The following is a 17,993-nucleotide window of genomic DNA, read 5'->3' on the forward strand; positions in this document are numbered from 1 at the left end:
CAGCTGGTTCTCGGCAGTGTCTTTGGCACGGGTACTCCCTCCTGCCCAGCCTGGTTCCAGCACGCCAGCTGTTTCCGGGTAGTGTCAACGTCACTTTGCCTCCAATGCGTTGTCCTGTCGTGTTGCGGTCGGGTTAGCCGACTCTATGGTGCCTGCAGTTTAGGTGACTCCTATGTGGGCTGCGGGATCTGGCAATGAAGGCTGGTTCCATAGTGCCAATAGGACAAGCACCCCCTGTAGGACTGTGGGTTTTGGTAACTGCGGCCGGCTCGCGGCCTTGAACTTTTTTTTACATGGGTACCTTCTGCTACCCATCCGGGTTCCAGTACCGTCAGCTGGTTCTCGGCAGTGCCTTTGGATTAGGTGCCTCCTTCTCGGTATCCAAGTTCCACCAACGTCTGCTGGTCCTTGGTAGTGCTTTCTGGCACAGGTACCTCCTGCTTAGTAACCGAGTTCCAGTAACATCAGCTGGTCCTCGGTAGTTCCATTGGCTCTTGTACCTTCTGCTACCCATCCGGGTTCCAGTACCGTCAGCTGGTCCTCGGTAGTTCCTCAGCTTTCTTGTACCTTCTGCTACATTTCCAAGTTCAAGCTTTTTGAAATGGTTCTTGGTAATCACTCTGGATCTCCCTGACGAGGACCCTGAAGACGAGGACCCTGAAGACCAACCCTAAGAAGACGAGGACCCCGAAGACAATGACCCTGAAGACGAGGACCCTGAAGACCACCCCGAAGAAGACGAGGACCCTGAAGACCACCCCGAAGAAGACGAGGACCCTGAAGACCACCCCGAAGAAGACGAGGACCCCGAAGACGAGGACCCAGAAGACCAACCCGAAGAAGACGAGGACCCCGAAGACGAGGACCCCCGAAGACGACGACCCTGAAGACCACCCCGAAGAAGACCAAGAAGATGACCCTGAAGAAGTTGACCAAGAGGACAAAAAAGAGAAGACAAGCACCAAGATACAGAAGAACAAGAGACAGAAAACCAAGAAGCAGAAATACAAGAAGCTGCAGAACAAAAAGCGGAAGAACATTAAGCATAAGACTAAAAATCAGAGCAAAAGATAATATCTAAATTATAAGCAGAAGATGACTAAGCAGTGTATGGGGGTGAGTCCTCGTGGTGCCCCTGGAAAAGACCTGCTGCTGCAGGCCAAACTGAACGCGGACAAATCCTGTTGTAAATCTTTTGTGACGGGCAGAACGAAAGGTGTAATGTCCAACCTTTTATAGATAACAACTACAGGAATGCCTGTCACAAATAAGAATATGATGAAGAAGAAGAATATGAAGAAGATGAAGAAGTAGAATATGAAGAATGTAAAAAAAAGAATAATACGAAGAAGGTGAAGAAGAAGAAGGTGAAGAAGAAGTGGATGAAAAAGATGCTGAGGATGATGAAGGAGAAAGTGTGGGAGAAGTAAAAAAGAAGGTGAAGAGCATGGAAGTAGTGAAACATAAATATGTGACAAAATATAAAAATACTTAACATAGATAATATTTCCGTAACTCAGAACATAATAAAAAAATAGTAATTCCTGCTATTCCATTTGACTGGGCTAAACCGCTATGCCTTTATTGTCTCCCCCACCTCCCCCAATACATTCTACATTATTCTTAGTTGTTTTCCTTCATGTAGAAATAACCTACAAGGAAAGAAAGGGTTTATTTTAATTCCGATATTTATGTCCCATTGACTTGCATTGGTTTCCGGTATCGGAATCGGCGATATCCGATACTTTTTCGGTATCGGTCCGATCCAATCCGATCCGATATTTCCCGATATCGGAAGGTATCGCTCAACACTAGTCATCAGGTAATGGAATGCAACAGCGGAGACACAGGTGGAGCAACAGTCTATTTCCTTTATTTAACAAACTAATATTACTGATAAAACACGTATACTGTAATACAGTCACAGAATTCACAAGATTTATCAGTAAAATCAGCAGGAATTGGCACAACTGTATAAATTATAAAAATGCACTAGAATTCAGGGATTGGCAGTTTAAAATGATCTACCAAAGAGAAGGGGAAATAAATTGTCTATTAACTATACCGGGCGAGGGGCAGTCTTAGAAAGCCTTGCCAGTAGTGATGAGCGAGCACTAAAATGCTCGTTGCTCGAGTCGAGCAAATTGGAATGCTCGAGTGCTCGGTCTGAGCAACGAGCCCAATGTAAGTATATGGGAAACTCAAGCATTTTTCCGGCGGCTCACCCCGGAGGTCTGCAGAGGGCCTAAAAATTGCCCAAATCGATAGGAACAGTGCTCAAATGACAGCATGGGGAACTACCTTATCTGACCATGTGGTGTGTGAGACATGATCAGACACATCCTGTTTCATTTATAAAGGAGGGACTCTGAAAGTCACAAAGACTATTTTTATACGGCCATCAGGGGGCCCTTACTATTCTTAAAGGGCCAGCAGTCGGCTTTCACTATTGTTAGAGGGCCATCAGCCGGCTATGCTTTGTTGTTCCCATTATTAAAGAGTGGGTCTCCTATACTATTATTGCGTATGCAGTGACTGCAAGGGCTGCCAAAAATTTGGACGCACCCCAATACCCCTTCAAAGAGACATAGAGGAGGGCCTCAGTAAAAAAATATTCCCATTATAAAGGAGCAGGTCTCCTATAGTGGTAATGCCCATGCAGTGACTGCAAGGGCTGTCAAAATTTAGGAAAAACCCCAATAACAATTTAAAGACACATAGAGGTGGGCCTCAGTAATGAGTACGACATGTTCCCATTAGAAAGGAGCGGGTCTGCTATACAGTTATAGGGTATGCAGTGAGTACAACGGCTGCCAAAATTTAGGAAAAACCCCAATAACAATTTAAAGACACATAGAGGTGGGCCTCAGTAATGACATGTTTCCCATTAGAAAGGAGCAGGTCTGTTATACAGCTATAGGGTATGCAGTGACTACAACGGCCGCCAAAATTTGGGAAAAACCCAATAACAATTTAAAGACACATAGAGGTGGGCCTCAGTAACGAGTATGACATGTTCCCATTAGAAAGGAGCGGGTATGCTACACAGTTATAGGGTATGCAGTGAGTACAACGGCTGCCTAATTTTAGGAAAAACCCCAATAACAATTTAAAGACACATAGAGGTGGGCCTCAGTAATGAGTACGACATGTTTTCATTAGAAAGGAGCGGGTGTGCTATACAGTTATAGGGTATGCAGTGAGTACAACGGCTGCCAAAATTTGGAGGCACTCCAATGCCCCTTGCAAGAGAGGTAGAGGAGGGCCTCATGAAAACAATGTTCCCATTATTAGTAAGTGGTTCTCCCTTACTGTTTGCCTATGCTGTGAATGCAACGGCTGCCAAAAATTTGGAGGCACTCCAATGCCCCTTGCAAGAGACGTAGTGGAGGGCCTCCTGAAAACAATGTTCCCATTTTTAGGAAGTGGGTCTCCCATACTGTTTGCCTATGCAGTAAATGCAATGGCTGCCAATAATTTGGAAGCACTCCAATGCCCCTTGCAAGAGATGTAGGGGAGCACCTCCTGAAAGCAATGTTCCTATTATTAGGAAGTGGGTCTCCCATACTATTTGCCTATGCAGTGAATGCAACGGCTGCCAAAAATTTGGAGGCACTCCAATGCCCCTTGCAAGAGACATAAAAGAGGGCCTCCTGAAAACAATGTTCCCATAATTAGGAAGTGGGTCTCCCATATTGTTTGCCTATGTGGTGAATGCAATGGCTGCCAAAAATTTGGAGGCACTCCCATGCCCCTTGCAAGAGACGTAGAGGAGGGCCTCCTGAAAACAATGTTCCCATTATTAGGAAGTGGGTCTCCAATACTGTTTGTCTATGCAGTGAATGCAACGGCTGCCAAAAATTTGGAGGCACTCCAATGCCCCTTGCAAGAGATGTAGAGGAGGTAATATGGTAGATATGGTGGTGAATGATATGGTGATGGAGAAGGAGGAGGACAAGAGCAAATAGACAAAATCAGGAAGCATATACCCATGTCTGGGTGTGAAGAGGTGCATGGGAATAGACCTCCCCAAAAAAAAGACACTGGATTTGAGTTTATGTTACGCTGCTATCATAAGGTAGTGTTGAGAAGTCTGGCCCAATCCAGCCCTTGTTCATTTTTATAAGAGTCAGCCTGTCAGCATTTTCAGTTGACAGGCCGATGCGCCTATCAATTATAATTCCACCAGCGGCACTAAAAACCCGCTCTGACAAAACGCTAGTAGTAGGGCAGGCCAGGACCGCCAAGGCGTAGAGAGCCAGTTCATGCCATGTGCCCAGCTTGGATACTCTATAATTATATGGCACAGAAGAATCATGGAGGACGTTGGTATGGTCGGCAAGGTACTCCCTCACCATCTTCCCAAACTTTTCCCTCCTTGTGAGTGTACCCCTCGCATCACAGGGCCTGTGCGATGGGAGGGTCTGATAAAATTGTCCCAGAACTTTGACAGTGTTCCCCTGCCTCTGCTGGATTGGATTTGTGTGTCTCTCACCTGTACTCCTTGGTTGTCCAACGAACTGTGACCTCTGCCGCCAACGTTTTCAGATGGGAATTTGTTTAATAATTCCGCAACAAGGGCCTTCCGTTACTGCCCCATTTTATTAGGCCTGTCCGCCGTGGGAATAAGAGATATAAAGTTCTCCTTGTAGCGTGGGTCTTGAAGTGTCACCAACAGTAATTATTATTATTATTTATTTATATAGTGCCATTGATTCTATGGCGCTGTACATAAGAAGGGGTTACATACCAAATACAGATATCACTTACAGTAAACAAACTAACAATGATAGACTGGTAAGGAGGGAAGAGGACCCTGCCCTTGCAGGCTTACATTCTGCAGGAATAGGGAAGGAGACAGTAGGTTGAGGGGTTGCAGTAGCTCTGGTGTTGTTGAGGTGGCAGCAAGCAAGGTCATGGCAGGCTGAAAGCTTGTTTGAAGAGATGGGTTTTCAGGTTCCGTCTGAAGAATCCAAATGTGGCGGATAATCAGACGTGTTGAGGCACAGAATTCCATAGGATGGGGGATATTCGGGAGAAATCTTGGAGGCGATTGCGTGAGGAACGAATAAGTGTGGAGGAGAGGAGGTCCTGGGAGGAGATTACGTGAGGGAATATATCGGGAGATTAGTTCAGATATGTAAGGAGGAGAGAGGTTAAGGATGGCTTTGTAGGTCAGTGTTAGTAGTTTAAACTGGATACGCTGGGGAAATGGGAGCCAGTGAAGGGATTTGCAAAGGGGGGTAGCAGAGGAGTAGCGAGGTGAGAGATGGACCAGTCGACCAGCAGAGTTAAGGATGGACTGGAGGGGTGCGAGAGTGTTAGCAGGTAGGACACCGAGGAGGATGTTGCAGTAGTCGAGGCAGGAGATGAAGAGGGCATGCACAAGCAGTTTAGTAGATTGAGGGTTGAGGAAAGGACAGATTCTGGAAATATTTTTGAGCTGGAGGCAACAGGAAGTGGCGAGAGCTTGGGTGTGGGGTTTGAAGGACAGGGCAGAGTCAAGGGTTACTCCGAGGCAGCGGTTGACGGTACAGGGGAAAGAGTGATCTCATTTATTGTGATAGAAAGTTCAGGTGGGAAAGATATGTGAGATGGGGGAAAGATAATGAGTTCAGTTTTGTCCACATTGAGTGTGAGATAGCGGGAGGAGAAGAAGGAGGATATGGCTGCTAGACATGCTGGGGTTCTGGACAGCAGAGAGGTGACATCTGAGCCAGAGAGGTAGATCTGGGTGTCATCAGCGTATAGATGGTACTGGAAGCCATGAGATTTTATGAGCTGTCCCAGGCCAAGGGTATAGATTGAGAAGAGTAGGGGTCCTAGGACAGAGCATTGAGGGACTCCAACAGAGAGGGGGCGGGTGAGGAGGTAGTGTGGGAATGGGAGACGCTAAATATGCGCTTAGAAAGGTATGAGGAGATCCAAGATAGGGCAAGGTCTTTGACGCCAAAAGAAGAGAGGATCTGTAGTAGAAGGCAGTGGTCAACTGTATTGAAAGCAGAGGACAGGTCAAGAAGAAGGAGTACAGAGAATTGTCTGTTAGCTTTGGCTGTAAGTAAGTCATTGGTGATTTTGGTAAGGGCAGTTTCGGTGGAATGGAGGGGACGGAAGCCGAATTGTCGGTTGTCGAAGAGAAAGTTAGCTGAGAAGTGGGAGGAACGTTCAGCGTGAACTTGTTGCTCAAGGAGTTTGGAGGCAAATGGGAGAAGCGATATGGGGCGATAGCTGGATAAGGCGGTTGGGTCAACGGATGGCTTTTTGAGGATGGGTGTGATTGTGGCATGTTGTAAGGCAGCGGGGAAAGTACCAGAAGATAGCGATAGGTTGAAAAGATGGGTTAGGGATGGGATGAGTGTGGGGGTGAGGTTGGGGAGGAGGTGGGATGGGATGGGGTCGAGTGCACATGTGGTGAGGTGTGATTTGGAGAGGAGACGAGTAAGGTCTCTTTCCGTGATGTTGGGAAGGGAGGTTATGGGAATAGGGGAATGGTGTGGAAAACAAAGGGATTGTGATGGTCAGACAGTAAAGACTTGCTGTGTTTGGTCAATCTTGTTTTTGAAGTGTGTGGCAATGACTGTCACCCAAAATTTGGACAATGCAAGGATCATGGGAAAGGCAGCGTAACATAAACTCAGCCATGTGTGCCAGACTGCTAACAGGCAAGACTTCCGTGTCTTCACCAAGAGGACGACTGACCATGCTCTCCCCCTCATCCTCCTCCCTGTCCTCAGGCCATCCACGCTGAACAGACGGTATGACAGTTGTGCAGGTAGTACCGTCTATAGCGCAGGAAACTAGCTCCTGTTCTTCCTCCTCCTCCTCCCCCTCTTCCTCATTGTCACCCAATCCACGTTAGGATGTGATAAGGCTGGGCTGTGTGGAATCACTCTGTATGGTTCCTTGTTCCATCTCATCGTGCTCCACCTGCAATGCATCCTCTTTAATTGTGAGTAGAGAGCGTTTCAGAAGACAAAGAAGCGGGATGGTGATGCTAATTATGGCGTCATTGCCGCTCACCATCTTAGTGGAGTTCTCAAAGTTTTGGAGTATAGTACAGATGGCTGACATCCATGTCCACTCCTGAGGTCTTATGTGTGGAGTCTGACCTGAATACCAACGGCCGTGTTGATGCTGGTAGTCAACAACTGCCCTCTTTGGCTCACAAATCCTTCCCAACATCTGCAATGTAGAGTTCCAACGCGTGGGGACTCGCACACCAGTTGGTGAGCTGGAAGCTGCAAATGCTGTTGAAGCACGGCAAGGTTGGCAGAAGCTGTAGCTGACTTTCTAAAATGAGCACAGACACAGTGTACTTTGACAAGCAGATCTGGTTTTGAGAAACCGCTGAACCACGAGGTTAAGCACATGGGCAAGGCATGGTACGTGTGTGAGCTCACCTTGCTTCAGAGCCGCGACCAGGTTCTGGCCATTGTCACACATGACCTAGCTGTAGGGTCAGCTGTGTCAGCCACAGATCTGCCTGCTCTTTCAGAGCTGTCCACAACTTTTCAGCATTGTGCGGTTTGTCACCTAAGTACATTAGCTTCAGCACAGCCTGTTGCCGCTTGGCTGAGGCAGTACTGCAGTGCTTCCAGCTTGTGACTGATGTGGTCATTTCGGAGATGGAGGCTGGAGAGGAAGAGGTGCAGGAGCTGTAGAATGTGGGGGCCAGCAATCCTCAGCGTCGGGAGGACGTGTGCCATTCCAAGGTCCGACTGGGTCCCGGCTTCCACCATATTAACCCAGTGTGCCATCAGCGAAATATACTGTTCCTGCCCACAAGCACTTGTCCACGTGTCCTTGGTTAGGTGGACTTTCCCAGGAACTGCTTTGTTGAGGGCACGGCTAATGTTGCGGGACACGTGCTTGTGTAATGCAGGGATGGCACACTGGGAGAAATAGTGGCGGCTGGGGACCGAATACCGAGGGATAGCTGCCGCCATCAGGTTGCGGAAAGCTTCTGTCTCCACGAGCCTAAAAGGCAACATTTTGAGCGCAGGCATTCACAAAATGTGTGAATTTAGTAGTGTGGCCTGTGGGGCGTTGGCTGCGTATTTACGCTTGCATTCCAAGGACTGGGGTAGGTTGAGAGTGTGCAATGACAGGTGCAGAGCGGAAGACATCTTTGCATGCACCATGGACAGGGGATTGGCGTGCACGCACAACAGCAGAAGAAGCAGTGGTGTCACCCGCAGACACTGTTTCTGGGCCCTGGGGTTCGGTCCACTTAGTCGGGTGCTTTGCTGCCATGTGCCTGATGATGCTGCTGGTGGTCGGCTGCTAGTTTTGCTACTCCTACTGATGCTGGCCTGGCAAGTGGTGCTTATGACCTTTTTGGGATTATCTGCAGAATCTTTAAAAAACAACCAGACTCAGGAAGACCTAACAGTTGTACTGACAGCTTCTGTCGTGTTGATGTTACGGGAAACCCTTCCCCACTGTTACGCTCGCGCCTGGACTGACTGGCGTGAGCGTGATTAGTGATCCCACTGCAGACAGGTAGGTACTGGCAAGTACGGCTGGTATGCAGACAGGTGGGCACTGGCAAGCATGGCTGGTATGCAGACAGGTGGGCACTGGCAAGCACGGCTGGTATGGAGACAGGTGGGCACTGACAAGCATGGCTGGTATGCAGACAGGGAGATACTGGCATGCACGGCTGGAGTGCAGACCGGGAGGTACTAGCAGGTTGGAGCGCAGGCTGGATAGGGTCCAGTACAGACTGGGAGACAGGAACAGAGCCGCAGATGCGGTAGACAAGCAGAGTAAAGTGAAACCGCCAGAGCGGAGGACAAGGCAGAGCAGAGGGAATCCGCCGGAGCGGTGGGCAAGTCAGAGCAGAGAGAAACCGCCGGAGCGGTGGGCAAGGCAGAGCAGAGGGTAACCGCTGGAGCGGTGGGCAAGTCAGAGCAGAGGGAAACCACCGGAGCGGTGGGCAAGTCAGAGCAGAGGGAAACCACCGGAGCGGTGGGCAAGATAGAGCAGAGGGAAACCGCAGGTGCAGTGGACAAGGCAGAGAGGACAGGGCTCTCTTCACATGGAACAGACTGGAAAATACAGGAAGATACGGAGGAAGGGAAAACGGACAAGCAGAACCTGATACACACAAGGTACTTCCTATGAAGTAGCGAGTGGACACAAAACTCACAAACAGAAGTACAGAGACAACGAGTTGGAGTTAGGTGCAGGTTCAGATACTGCAGGAAAAGGGAAGGTACGGACATAGAGACAAACAGGTGACAGGCTAGGATACAGTTCAGACAGGAACTGCTACTGCAAGGAGATACAAGAACAGGCCTGGGTATACAGCCCCCAGAGAAGGCGGAAACGGACAAGAAGTCATAGATAACAGGTCTGGGTAAGCAGCCCCTAGAGATGGCGGGAACAGACAAGAAGACACAGAACTGGACCTGGAAACTTCAGAGTTAAGGAGCACACTGAATGTTAGTGTTGCTCAGGCACCTCCTACTGGGTGGAGGAGGTTTAAATATCCAGTGACTCACAGCAATAGGCTGGAGATGCATTAGGGGTGCGCCCACAGCAGCTATAAGAATCAGGAAGTAACCGGGCCGCCGCCCTAAACAGTCAGTCACGAGACATGCACACAGCATGAACTGGAGCAAGATTTGCAGGCTGGACTGACAGGTAAGATTGCGGTCTTGCATAGTGGGAGGTGATGCACTATGCAAGCATGCCGCCAGGGATGTTACACCCACCTTGTGTCTGCGGCCACCACATTGCTTGTACCTGCCTGTTGTGGTAATACGCCTCCCTCCCCATGTGCTACTGTCCTCGCTCTGCATGTCCCCCTGCCAGGTTGGGTCAGTTACTAGATCAGCCACCGCCTCGTCATCCACTTCCGCACCCTGATACTCCTCCTGACATTCTGGCAATTGTGCCTCATCATCATCCACCTCTTGCGACAGAAATTGCACTTTCCCACCATTGCCTTCATGTGACCGTGGCTGCTCAAATATTTGGGCATCTCTACACGCGTTCTCCTCTTGACCCGCTTGAAGCTGGCCGGGCGAGAGGCCCGAATCTATAAATGGAAAAGTGAAAAGCTCTTCTGAGTGTCCAAGTGTGGGATCAGTTGTCTCCGGGCACTCGGCATGGTGGGAGGAAGGAGGATCAGGGCAAGGAATATGCGGTCCAGACTCACAGCTACTGAGACTTGACCATGTGGAAGACAGGGTGGTGGTGGTGCTGTCAAAGTGACTGGAAACATTATCTGCTATCCAACCAACAACCTTTTGACACTGCTCTGTATTCAATAGTAGTGTTCTGCAGTCCCCTAGTAATTGGGACAGGAAGGTCGAGCGACAGGATGTGGGTGTTTGTTGTGGCACCATTTCAGCATGCCCACGGCCTCGGCCTCTGCATGCATCATCACCATCACGTCCACTTCCCCGTCCCTTGCCACGCGCCTTGCCAATTTAAATGGAGGACAATATTTTCCATGTTCACTACAATTGGCTGGATTTGAACCTCAGTTATATGTGATACGTCTGACGGAGAACCACTGTTTTAAATAGGAGGCCTGTAGGTTACTATTCTTCACAGCGATTTTGTGTGAATAGCTTCACTGGGACACTGCTACAAAATGTAAATGGAGGCCAGAAATGGCTGAATTTAGACCGCAGTTATATGTGATACGTCTGACGGACAACTATGGTTTTAAATAGCGGGCCTGTAGTTTACTAATACTATTCTTCTCAGTGACCTCGTGTTAATAGCTTCACTGACACACTGCAACAAAATGTACAGTAAATGGAGGCCAGAAATGGCTGAATTTGGAGCGCAGTTATATGTGATACGTGTAACGGAAAACCACAGTTTCAAATAGCGGGCCTGTAGGTCACTATTATTCACAGCAACCTCCTATTTGATTTCATTCAAATGTCGACGGATAGTTCACGCTGACACTGATGCACCCTGAGCCTACAGGACAGTTTGAATTTCTTTGGAACTTGATTGGGGCTGCTTATTCACCATCCGGACTATCCTGCGTTGCAACCTTTCATCAATTCTTCTCTGCCGTCCATGTCCACTGGGATTAGCTACATGCCATGGGTTGTAAACTTCTTGATTATGTTGTGCACCATGGACAAAGGAACATCAATATCTCTGGAGATGGACTTGTAAACTTCAGATTGTTGATATTATTCAACAATTTTGATTTGGAAAGTCTTCTTCTCCTCTTTCAATTCTCCATGCTTATTGTAGCACACAAAGACTCACACTGCAAAGATTGAGTCAACTTCTCCCTTTTTTACCTGGTTTCAGGTGTGATTTTCATATTGCACACACCTGTTACTTGCCACAGGTGAGTTTGAACGAGTATCACATGCTTGAAACAAAGCTGTTTACCCACAAATTTTGGAAAGATGGCAACAATTTTGTCCAGCCCATTTTTGGAGAGATGTGTGAAATTATGTCCAATTTGTCTTTTTCTCTCTATTTTTTGTGTTGTTCCAATACTCAGGAAATAAACATGTGTATAACAAAACATGTGTAATTGGAATAATTTTCTGGGATAAATTCTTCATTTTCTGGAACAATTTCAATAGTGCCAACACTTTTGGCCATGACTGTATATCAGGAAGGGGCCCACGATGGGGAACATATATACCAGGAAGGGCCCCAGGATGGGGGACATATATATCAGAAACAGGCCCAGGATGGGGGACATATATACCAGGATGGGAACATATATTTATCAGGAAGGAACCCAGGATGGGGGTCATATTTACCAGGAAGCAACCCAAGATGGGGAGCATATATACTAGGATGGGGGACATGTATACCAGGAAAGGGCCCAGGATAGGGGACATATATACCAGGATAGGGGATATATACACCAGGAATGTGCTCAGGATGAAGGACATATACTATGAAGGGGCCCAGGATGAGGGACATATATACCAGAAAGGGGCCCATAATGGGAGACATTAGTACAGAATGGGAAACATTACTACACAATGAGAGGTGGGAGCAACATTTATGTCTTTCTAGGATTTAGTACACTGCAGGGGCCCATACATCTGACCAACATGCGGAGGTGCCCAGGTCCAAATCTTGCACCGGGGCCCATCAGATTCTAGTTACGTCACTGGCTACATTTACACATCCGTGTGAAGTGAAATATTTTCTCTGAGTGCACACCGACCTATTGAATATATCCTATTAAGATCCTCAAAATCGATTTAGAATAGGACCTATTCGGAGTCTCAGGGACCTCACAATCGGATCCATGATTTTTACAGATGTGCAAATAGATCCATGAAACTCTATGGGTCTGTGCCTGTGCACTGTCCAATAAAAAAGTAATTGTTATACCCAGTATGTCAGAGCACGAGTACATTAACCTTCAGATCAATATACAAAACAAACCATATACAGGTCCACACTGCACTGATGCAGTAATTGATGCAAAAGCATTGAGTGCATTTACTGAACATACATTTCAGTAGGCCAACATTTCAGATTTTAAAAACATTTTTCAAGCTGTTGTTATCAAGTATTCTAATTTACTGAGATAATGACTTTTGTGTTTTCGTTGGCTGTAAGCCATAATCATCAACATTAACAGAAATAAACACTTGAAATAGATCACTCTGTTTGTAATGACTCTATATAATATATGAGTTTCATTTTTTGTATTGAAGAACTGAAATAAATTAACTTTGATGATATTCTAATTTTGTGAGATGCACCTGTATACTCAGTTTAGGGAAGGCACTAATACAATCTTTGTTTAAAAATATTCATTTTTATTTTAAACAATATTTAAAAATGATTAATACTATACATAGCAGGGACTTTCAAGAGTATAGTCAACTGACAGTGTCTGACTCTTGTATATCATGCATTCATATCAAGGAAAGCATATGCTAGCATCTCAATGGTATTAGAGTAATTTTTACAATAAAGTTAATTATACAATGAATTAAAGTGCAAGTGCTATAGGGGAACACTCTATTGCACTAATGGATATATCCCCCACTTGGGTCAATACCAATCATATTGAGCATCTTAGAGAACATTCTACTGCATTTAGAGTCATATTCTTTACTTGAATGTATACAAACCTTCCATATAGCACTTGCACTTTGATTCATTGTATAATTAACTTTATTGTAAAAATTACTCTAATACCATTGAGATGCTAGCATATGCTTTCCTTTATATGTATGCATGATATACAAGTGTCAGACACTGTCAGTTGGCTATACTCTTGAAATTCCCTGCTATGTATAGTTTTAATAATTTTTAAATATTGTTTATAATAAAAATTCATGTTTTTAATCAAAAATTGTATTAGTGCATTCTCTAAACTGAGTATATATAGATCAGAATTGGTTGTTTTGTAAAGAAGTAATTGTGCAGTGTACAGACATTTCACATGGATGAGTAAACGTAGCCTAACCGATTACATTTTTTCATTTTTGGTAGTTGCAGAGTAATGCCAGCACTCCATCCGCCCTCCCACTGCTGATTGACACCTTTCTCCTAATTATTGTGCATAGAAAGAAAGCTGCCAATCAGTGACATAGCCCATATACCAGTAGTGGTTTTTCATCAACCAACAGTATGGTGGTAAAATATAGCTGCATTATGGTGATTATATTAATCAACAAAACATTCTGTAATTATCAGTATATATGCAACAAATAATATAATAGTATACCTTATCCAAGACTAAATGATGTACCTTTAGGAATGCTGCAATTTTGAGACTCCACCCTTCTGACTTTTAGGTCATCATTGATCAGAACATGTGCTGAACATTTGGCTTGATGCTGCAAAAAAAAATGTTTTTATACCAATTGTTTCAATGTTATAATTTATTTCTACATAAATATTTATTTTTATTATTATTTTTTATTATACCGCAATTTATTTCATGGCATTTTAGATGTGAAAAGGGGTATACATAATAAAAAACAAGTATCATAACCTTGAACAATACAAGTCACTAACTGGTACAGGGGAAGAGTGGACCCTGCCCGCGAGGGCTTACAGTCCACAAGGGATTGGTGAGGATACAGTAGGTGAGGGTAGAGGTGATCATGCAGCGGTAAGGTGGAGTGAAGATTACTGCAGGTTGTATGCTTGTGGGAAGAGGTAGGACTTCAGGTTCCTTTTGAAGGTTTCCATGGTAGGGGAAAGTCTGAGTTCCAGAGTAGAGAAATGCACGGGAGAAATCTTGTATGCAATTGTGGGAAGAGGAAATAAGAGGGGAGTAGAGAAGTAGGTCTTGTGAGGATCGCAGGTTGCGTGCAGGTAAGTACCAGGAGACTAGGTCACAGATGTATGGAGGAGACAGGTTGTGGATGGCTTTGTATGTCATGGTTAGGGTTTTGAACTAGAGTTTCTGGGCAAGTGAAGGGATTGACAGAGAGAAGAGGCCAGGGAATAGAGGGGGACAGGTGGATTAGTAAGACAGCAGAGTTTAGGATAGATTGGAGGGGAGCAAGAGTGTTGAAAGGGAGGCCACAAAGCAGGAGGTTGCATGCAGTAGTTGAGTTGGGAGATGATTAGGGCATGCACTAGTGTTTTTGCAGATTCTTGATTAAGGAATGTACAGATCCGGGAAATATTTTAGAGTTGGAGTCGACAGGAGGTGGAAAGGGCTTGGATATGCAGTTTGAAGGAGAGATCAGAATCAAAGGTTACCCCGAGGCAGTGAGCTTGCGGGGCTGGGGAGAGTAAGCAGCCATTGACTTTGATGGATCGGTCTGTTTGGGAGGTTGCGTGAGATGGGGGAAAGATGACCAATTCTGTTTTGTCCATGTTTATTTTTAGAAATCTAGTAGAAAAGAAGTATGGAATAGCGGATAGACATTGTGGGATTCTGGTTAGTAAAGAGGTGATATCGGGTCCAGAGAGGTAGATCTGTGTGTCATCAGGACATAAATGATACTGAAAGCCGTGGGACTCTATGAGCTGTCCCACGCCGAAGATGTAGATAAAGAAGAGCAGGGGTCCTAGAACTGATCCTTGGGGAACACCTACAGATAGGGGGTGAGATGAGGACCTGGTGTAAGTGGGAGACACTGAATGTTCGGTCTATTAGGTATGAAGAGATTCAAGATAAAGCCAAGTCTGTGATGCCAAGAGATGAGAGAATCTATAGTAAGAGTGAATGGTCCTCTGTGTCAAAGGCAGAGGACAGGTCCAGGAGAAGGAGGACAGAGTAGTGTTGCTTGCATTTGGATGTTAGCAGGTCATTGGTGACTTTAGTCAGGGCAGTTTCAGTGAAATGATGTGGTCTGCATCCATGGTGTAAATGGAGAAAGAGGGAGCCGAAGGATAGGTTCAAGATGAAAGTATTGTTCCAGTAGATTTGATGAATAAGGGAGAAGTGGTATGGGGCGATAGCTAGACACAGAGGAGGTGTCAAGGGAAGGCTTTTTAAGGATGGCTGTGATTGAGGTATGGTTTAAGCATGAGGGGCAGACACCAGTTGTTAGTGATAGGTTGAAGATGGTTTAGGGTTGGGATGAAGACTGTGGTGAGGTTTGGGATGAGGTGGAACGGGATTGGGTCAAGAGCACAAGTGGTGAGATGTGATCTGGAGAGTAGAGAGGAAAGTTAATCTTCTGTAATGGTAGAGAAGTTGGTTTTGGAGGAGGAGGGTTGAGTAGTTATGACGAGGAGGGGCTGTGTAGACTGTAGACAAAAGCTTTCTCTGATGTTATCAATCTTCTGCTTGAAGAATGAGGTAAAGTTTTCAGCTGAGATGAGAGGAGAGGGAGGAGGTGCTGGGGGACGGAGGAGAGAAATGAAAGTTTTGAATAGCTGTTTCGGGTTGTGTGACAGGGAAGATATGAGAGATGAGAAGTAGGTTTGTTTTGCTGCAGCGAGTGTGGACTTAAAACTGCATTATGTTAATATTTATACTAACATGCTGTGCTACAAGTTTTAATATAATTTACTTTCTCTGAAATACATCAAAGAAAATAATTGGTAGAAACCTGCAGTGATAAATTAGTCGCTAGAATTATTAGGCCACGTTCGCACATTCAGTATTTGATCAGTATTTTACATCAGTATTTCTAAGCCAAAATCAGGAGTGGGTGAACAATGCAGAAGTGGTGCAAGTGTTTGTTTCTATTATACTTTTCCTCTGATTGTTCCACTCCTGGTTTTGACTCACAAATACTGATATAAAATACTGACCAAATACTGAACATGTGCATGTGTCCTAAAGGTGATTTCACACATTCTGATTGTTATATCTTTGGTGCCATTTTTTGTCACTAAAAAACTTTCCAAAGTCACCAAAATTGGACTTTTTGTATCCTTCATAGTTTCTATATTTCGTATATAGTATCCATCATGTATTTTCTTAGTAGACCACGTGCACACGTTGAGTATTTGGTGTTTTTTTACCTCAGTATTTGTAAGCCAAAACCAGGAGTGGAACAATCAGTGGAAAAGTATAATAGAAACACGTCACCACTTCTGCATTTCTCACCCACTCCTGGTTTTGACTTACAGAAACTGAGGTAAAAAACTCACCAAACACTCAACGTGCGCACATGGCCTTTTATGGCATTTAATGCAATTCATCATTTTCTCTGGTTTTTCCACTTAGGACTCTTTCACGCATCAGTGTTTTTAGTAGGTATACTATCTGTTAGTTGTATGGATATATCACAAACCCAGTCCGCAAAAAAAGCCCAAAAGAACGGAAATATGTCCTACCATGTTTCAAATCTAACTTGCCAATGCAATTCAATGGCGCCATAGATAAAAACAGATTTAATTTATGTGCTGTCCGTATTTTACGGTTTAATGGGTAGAAGAAGCTAAGAATTTTTTCTTTCATATAAGAAAAATAGATGTATCAAGGATGGTAATAACTGACACATGGACCAAAAATGAATCTAACACACTGGAAAAAACAGAGACAGTTTTTCATGTATGAGAAAATATACTGAGATGTAAAACCGGCCTTACACCTCAATCAACACATACCCATTATAATCTATAGTGCTGTTCACATGTCTGTGTTTTTCACGGACTATGTGTCCGTGCAAAACACACAGAGACATGTCTGTTTTTTATCCGGCAGCACAAGTGACAAGGGCCATGTGAAAAACATGTACAGCACAGGGATGGTATCAGTGTTCCATCCATTTTTCGTCCGTGTTTAAGGGCTCTTTCACACTGACACACGCAGACCCATTCAAATCTATGGGTCTGCGCATATTTCAGTGGGTTTCACGGTCCTTGTGCCGGTGTGCTCCACTCGCTGACATGTCCGTTTTATTTCCCTGCTGTGCGGTTCACAAAATATCTCACGCTGAACACACACAGATGACAACCATGTGTCATCAGTGTGACACATACCGGCGCCTGAGAATCAGCGGTACAGTTAGCGCTGTTCCCAAGTGTCGGGTGCTGAACCCTGCACTCATCATAGTCCCCTGCCAGAGCTGTGATCAGCACGAGCAAGGGACAATGTTGGGAGTAGTAGTCTGCTCCTGCTGTCTCAAACTGTAAAAATAAGAATAAAATAATAAAATCCTTATACTCACCTGTCCGGAGATGTCCCCCACTGTAATCCTCTGACCCCTGATGCCGAGGAACCAGAGAGAATGAGCCGCTCCAACAAGTGGGCCCTGGAGCTGCGCTGAGTTCTGGAGCGGTGTTCTGTCACTCAGTGAGCTCCGGTCAGTGCAGAGCCCCACTCGCTGCAGCGGCTCATTCTCCCCCGCTCCTCGGCGTCAGCAGTCAGAGGATTACAGTGGGGGACATCTCCGCCCAGGTGAGTATAAGGATTTTATTATTTTATTCTTATTTTTACACATGGACACTGCGAGAGCAGACTACTACTTCCAACATTGTCCCTTGCTCATGCTGATCACAGCGCTAGCAAGGGACAATGATGAGGGTGCATTCTGCACACGGCACTTGGGAACAGCGCTAACTGTACACTGATTCGCAAGCTCTGGTACGTGTGATCCTGATGCGTCACA

At 45.5% G+C, this 17,993-nt stretch overlaps 1 protein-coding gene across 1 annotated transcript in view; it reads right to left on the reverse strand.

Annotated features, from left to right (window-relative positions):
- LOC141259291 (T-kininogen 1-like) overlaps nucleotides 1–17,993 on the reverse strand; it is a 162,887-nt gene that overhangs the window by 76,066 nt on the left and 68,828 nt on the right. The window contains exon 3 of the mRNA XM_073675003.1: nucleotides 13,718–13,805. Within this exon, the coding sequence (XP_073531104.1) occupies nucleotides 13,718–13,805 (88 nt within the window). The remainder of the gene's footprint in view (nucleotides 1–13,717; nucleotides 13,806–17,993) is intronic.

This window comes from Phyllobates terribilis, unplaced genomic scaffold, assembly GCF_046119375.1.
Source record: "Phyllobates terribilis strain yellow unplaced genomic scaffold, ASM4611937v1 Scaffold_3__8_contigs__length_932513732, whole genome shotgun sequence".
Classification (NCBI taxonomy): domain Eukaryota; kingdom Metazoa; phylum Chordata; class Amphibia; order Anura; family Dendrobatidae; genus Phyllobates; species Phyllobates terribilis.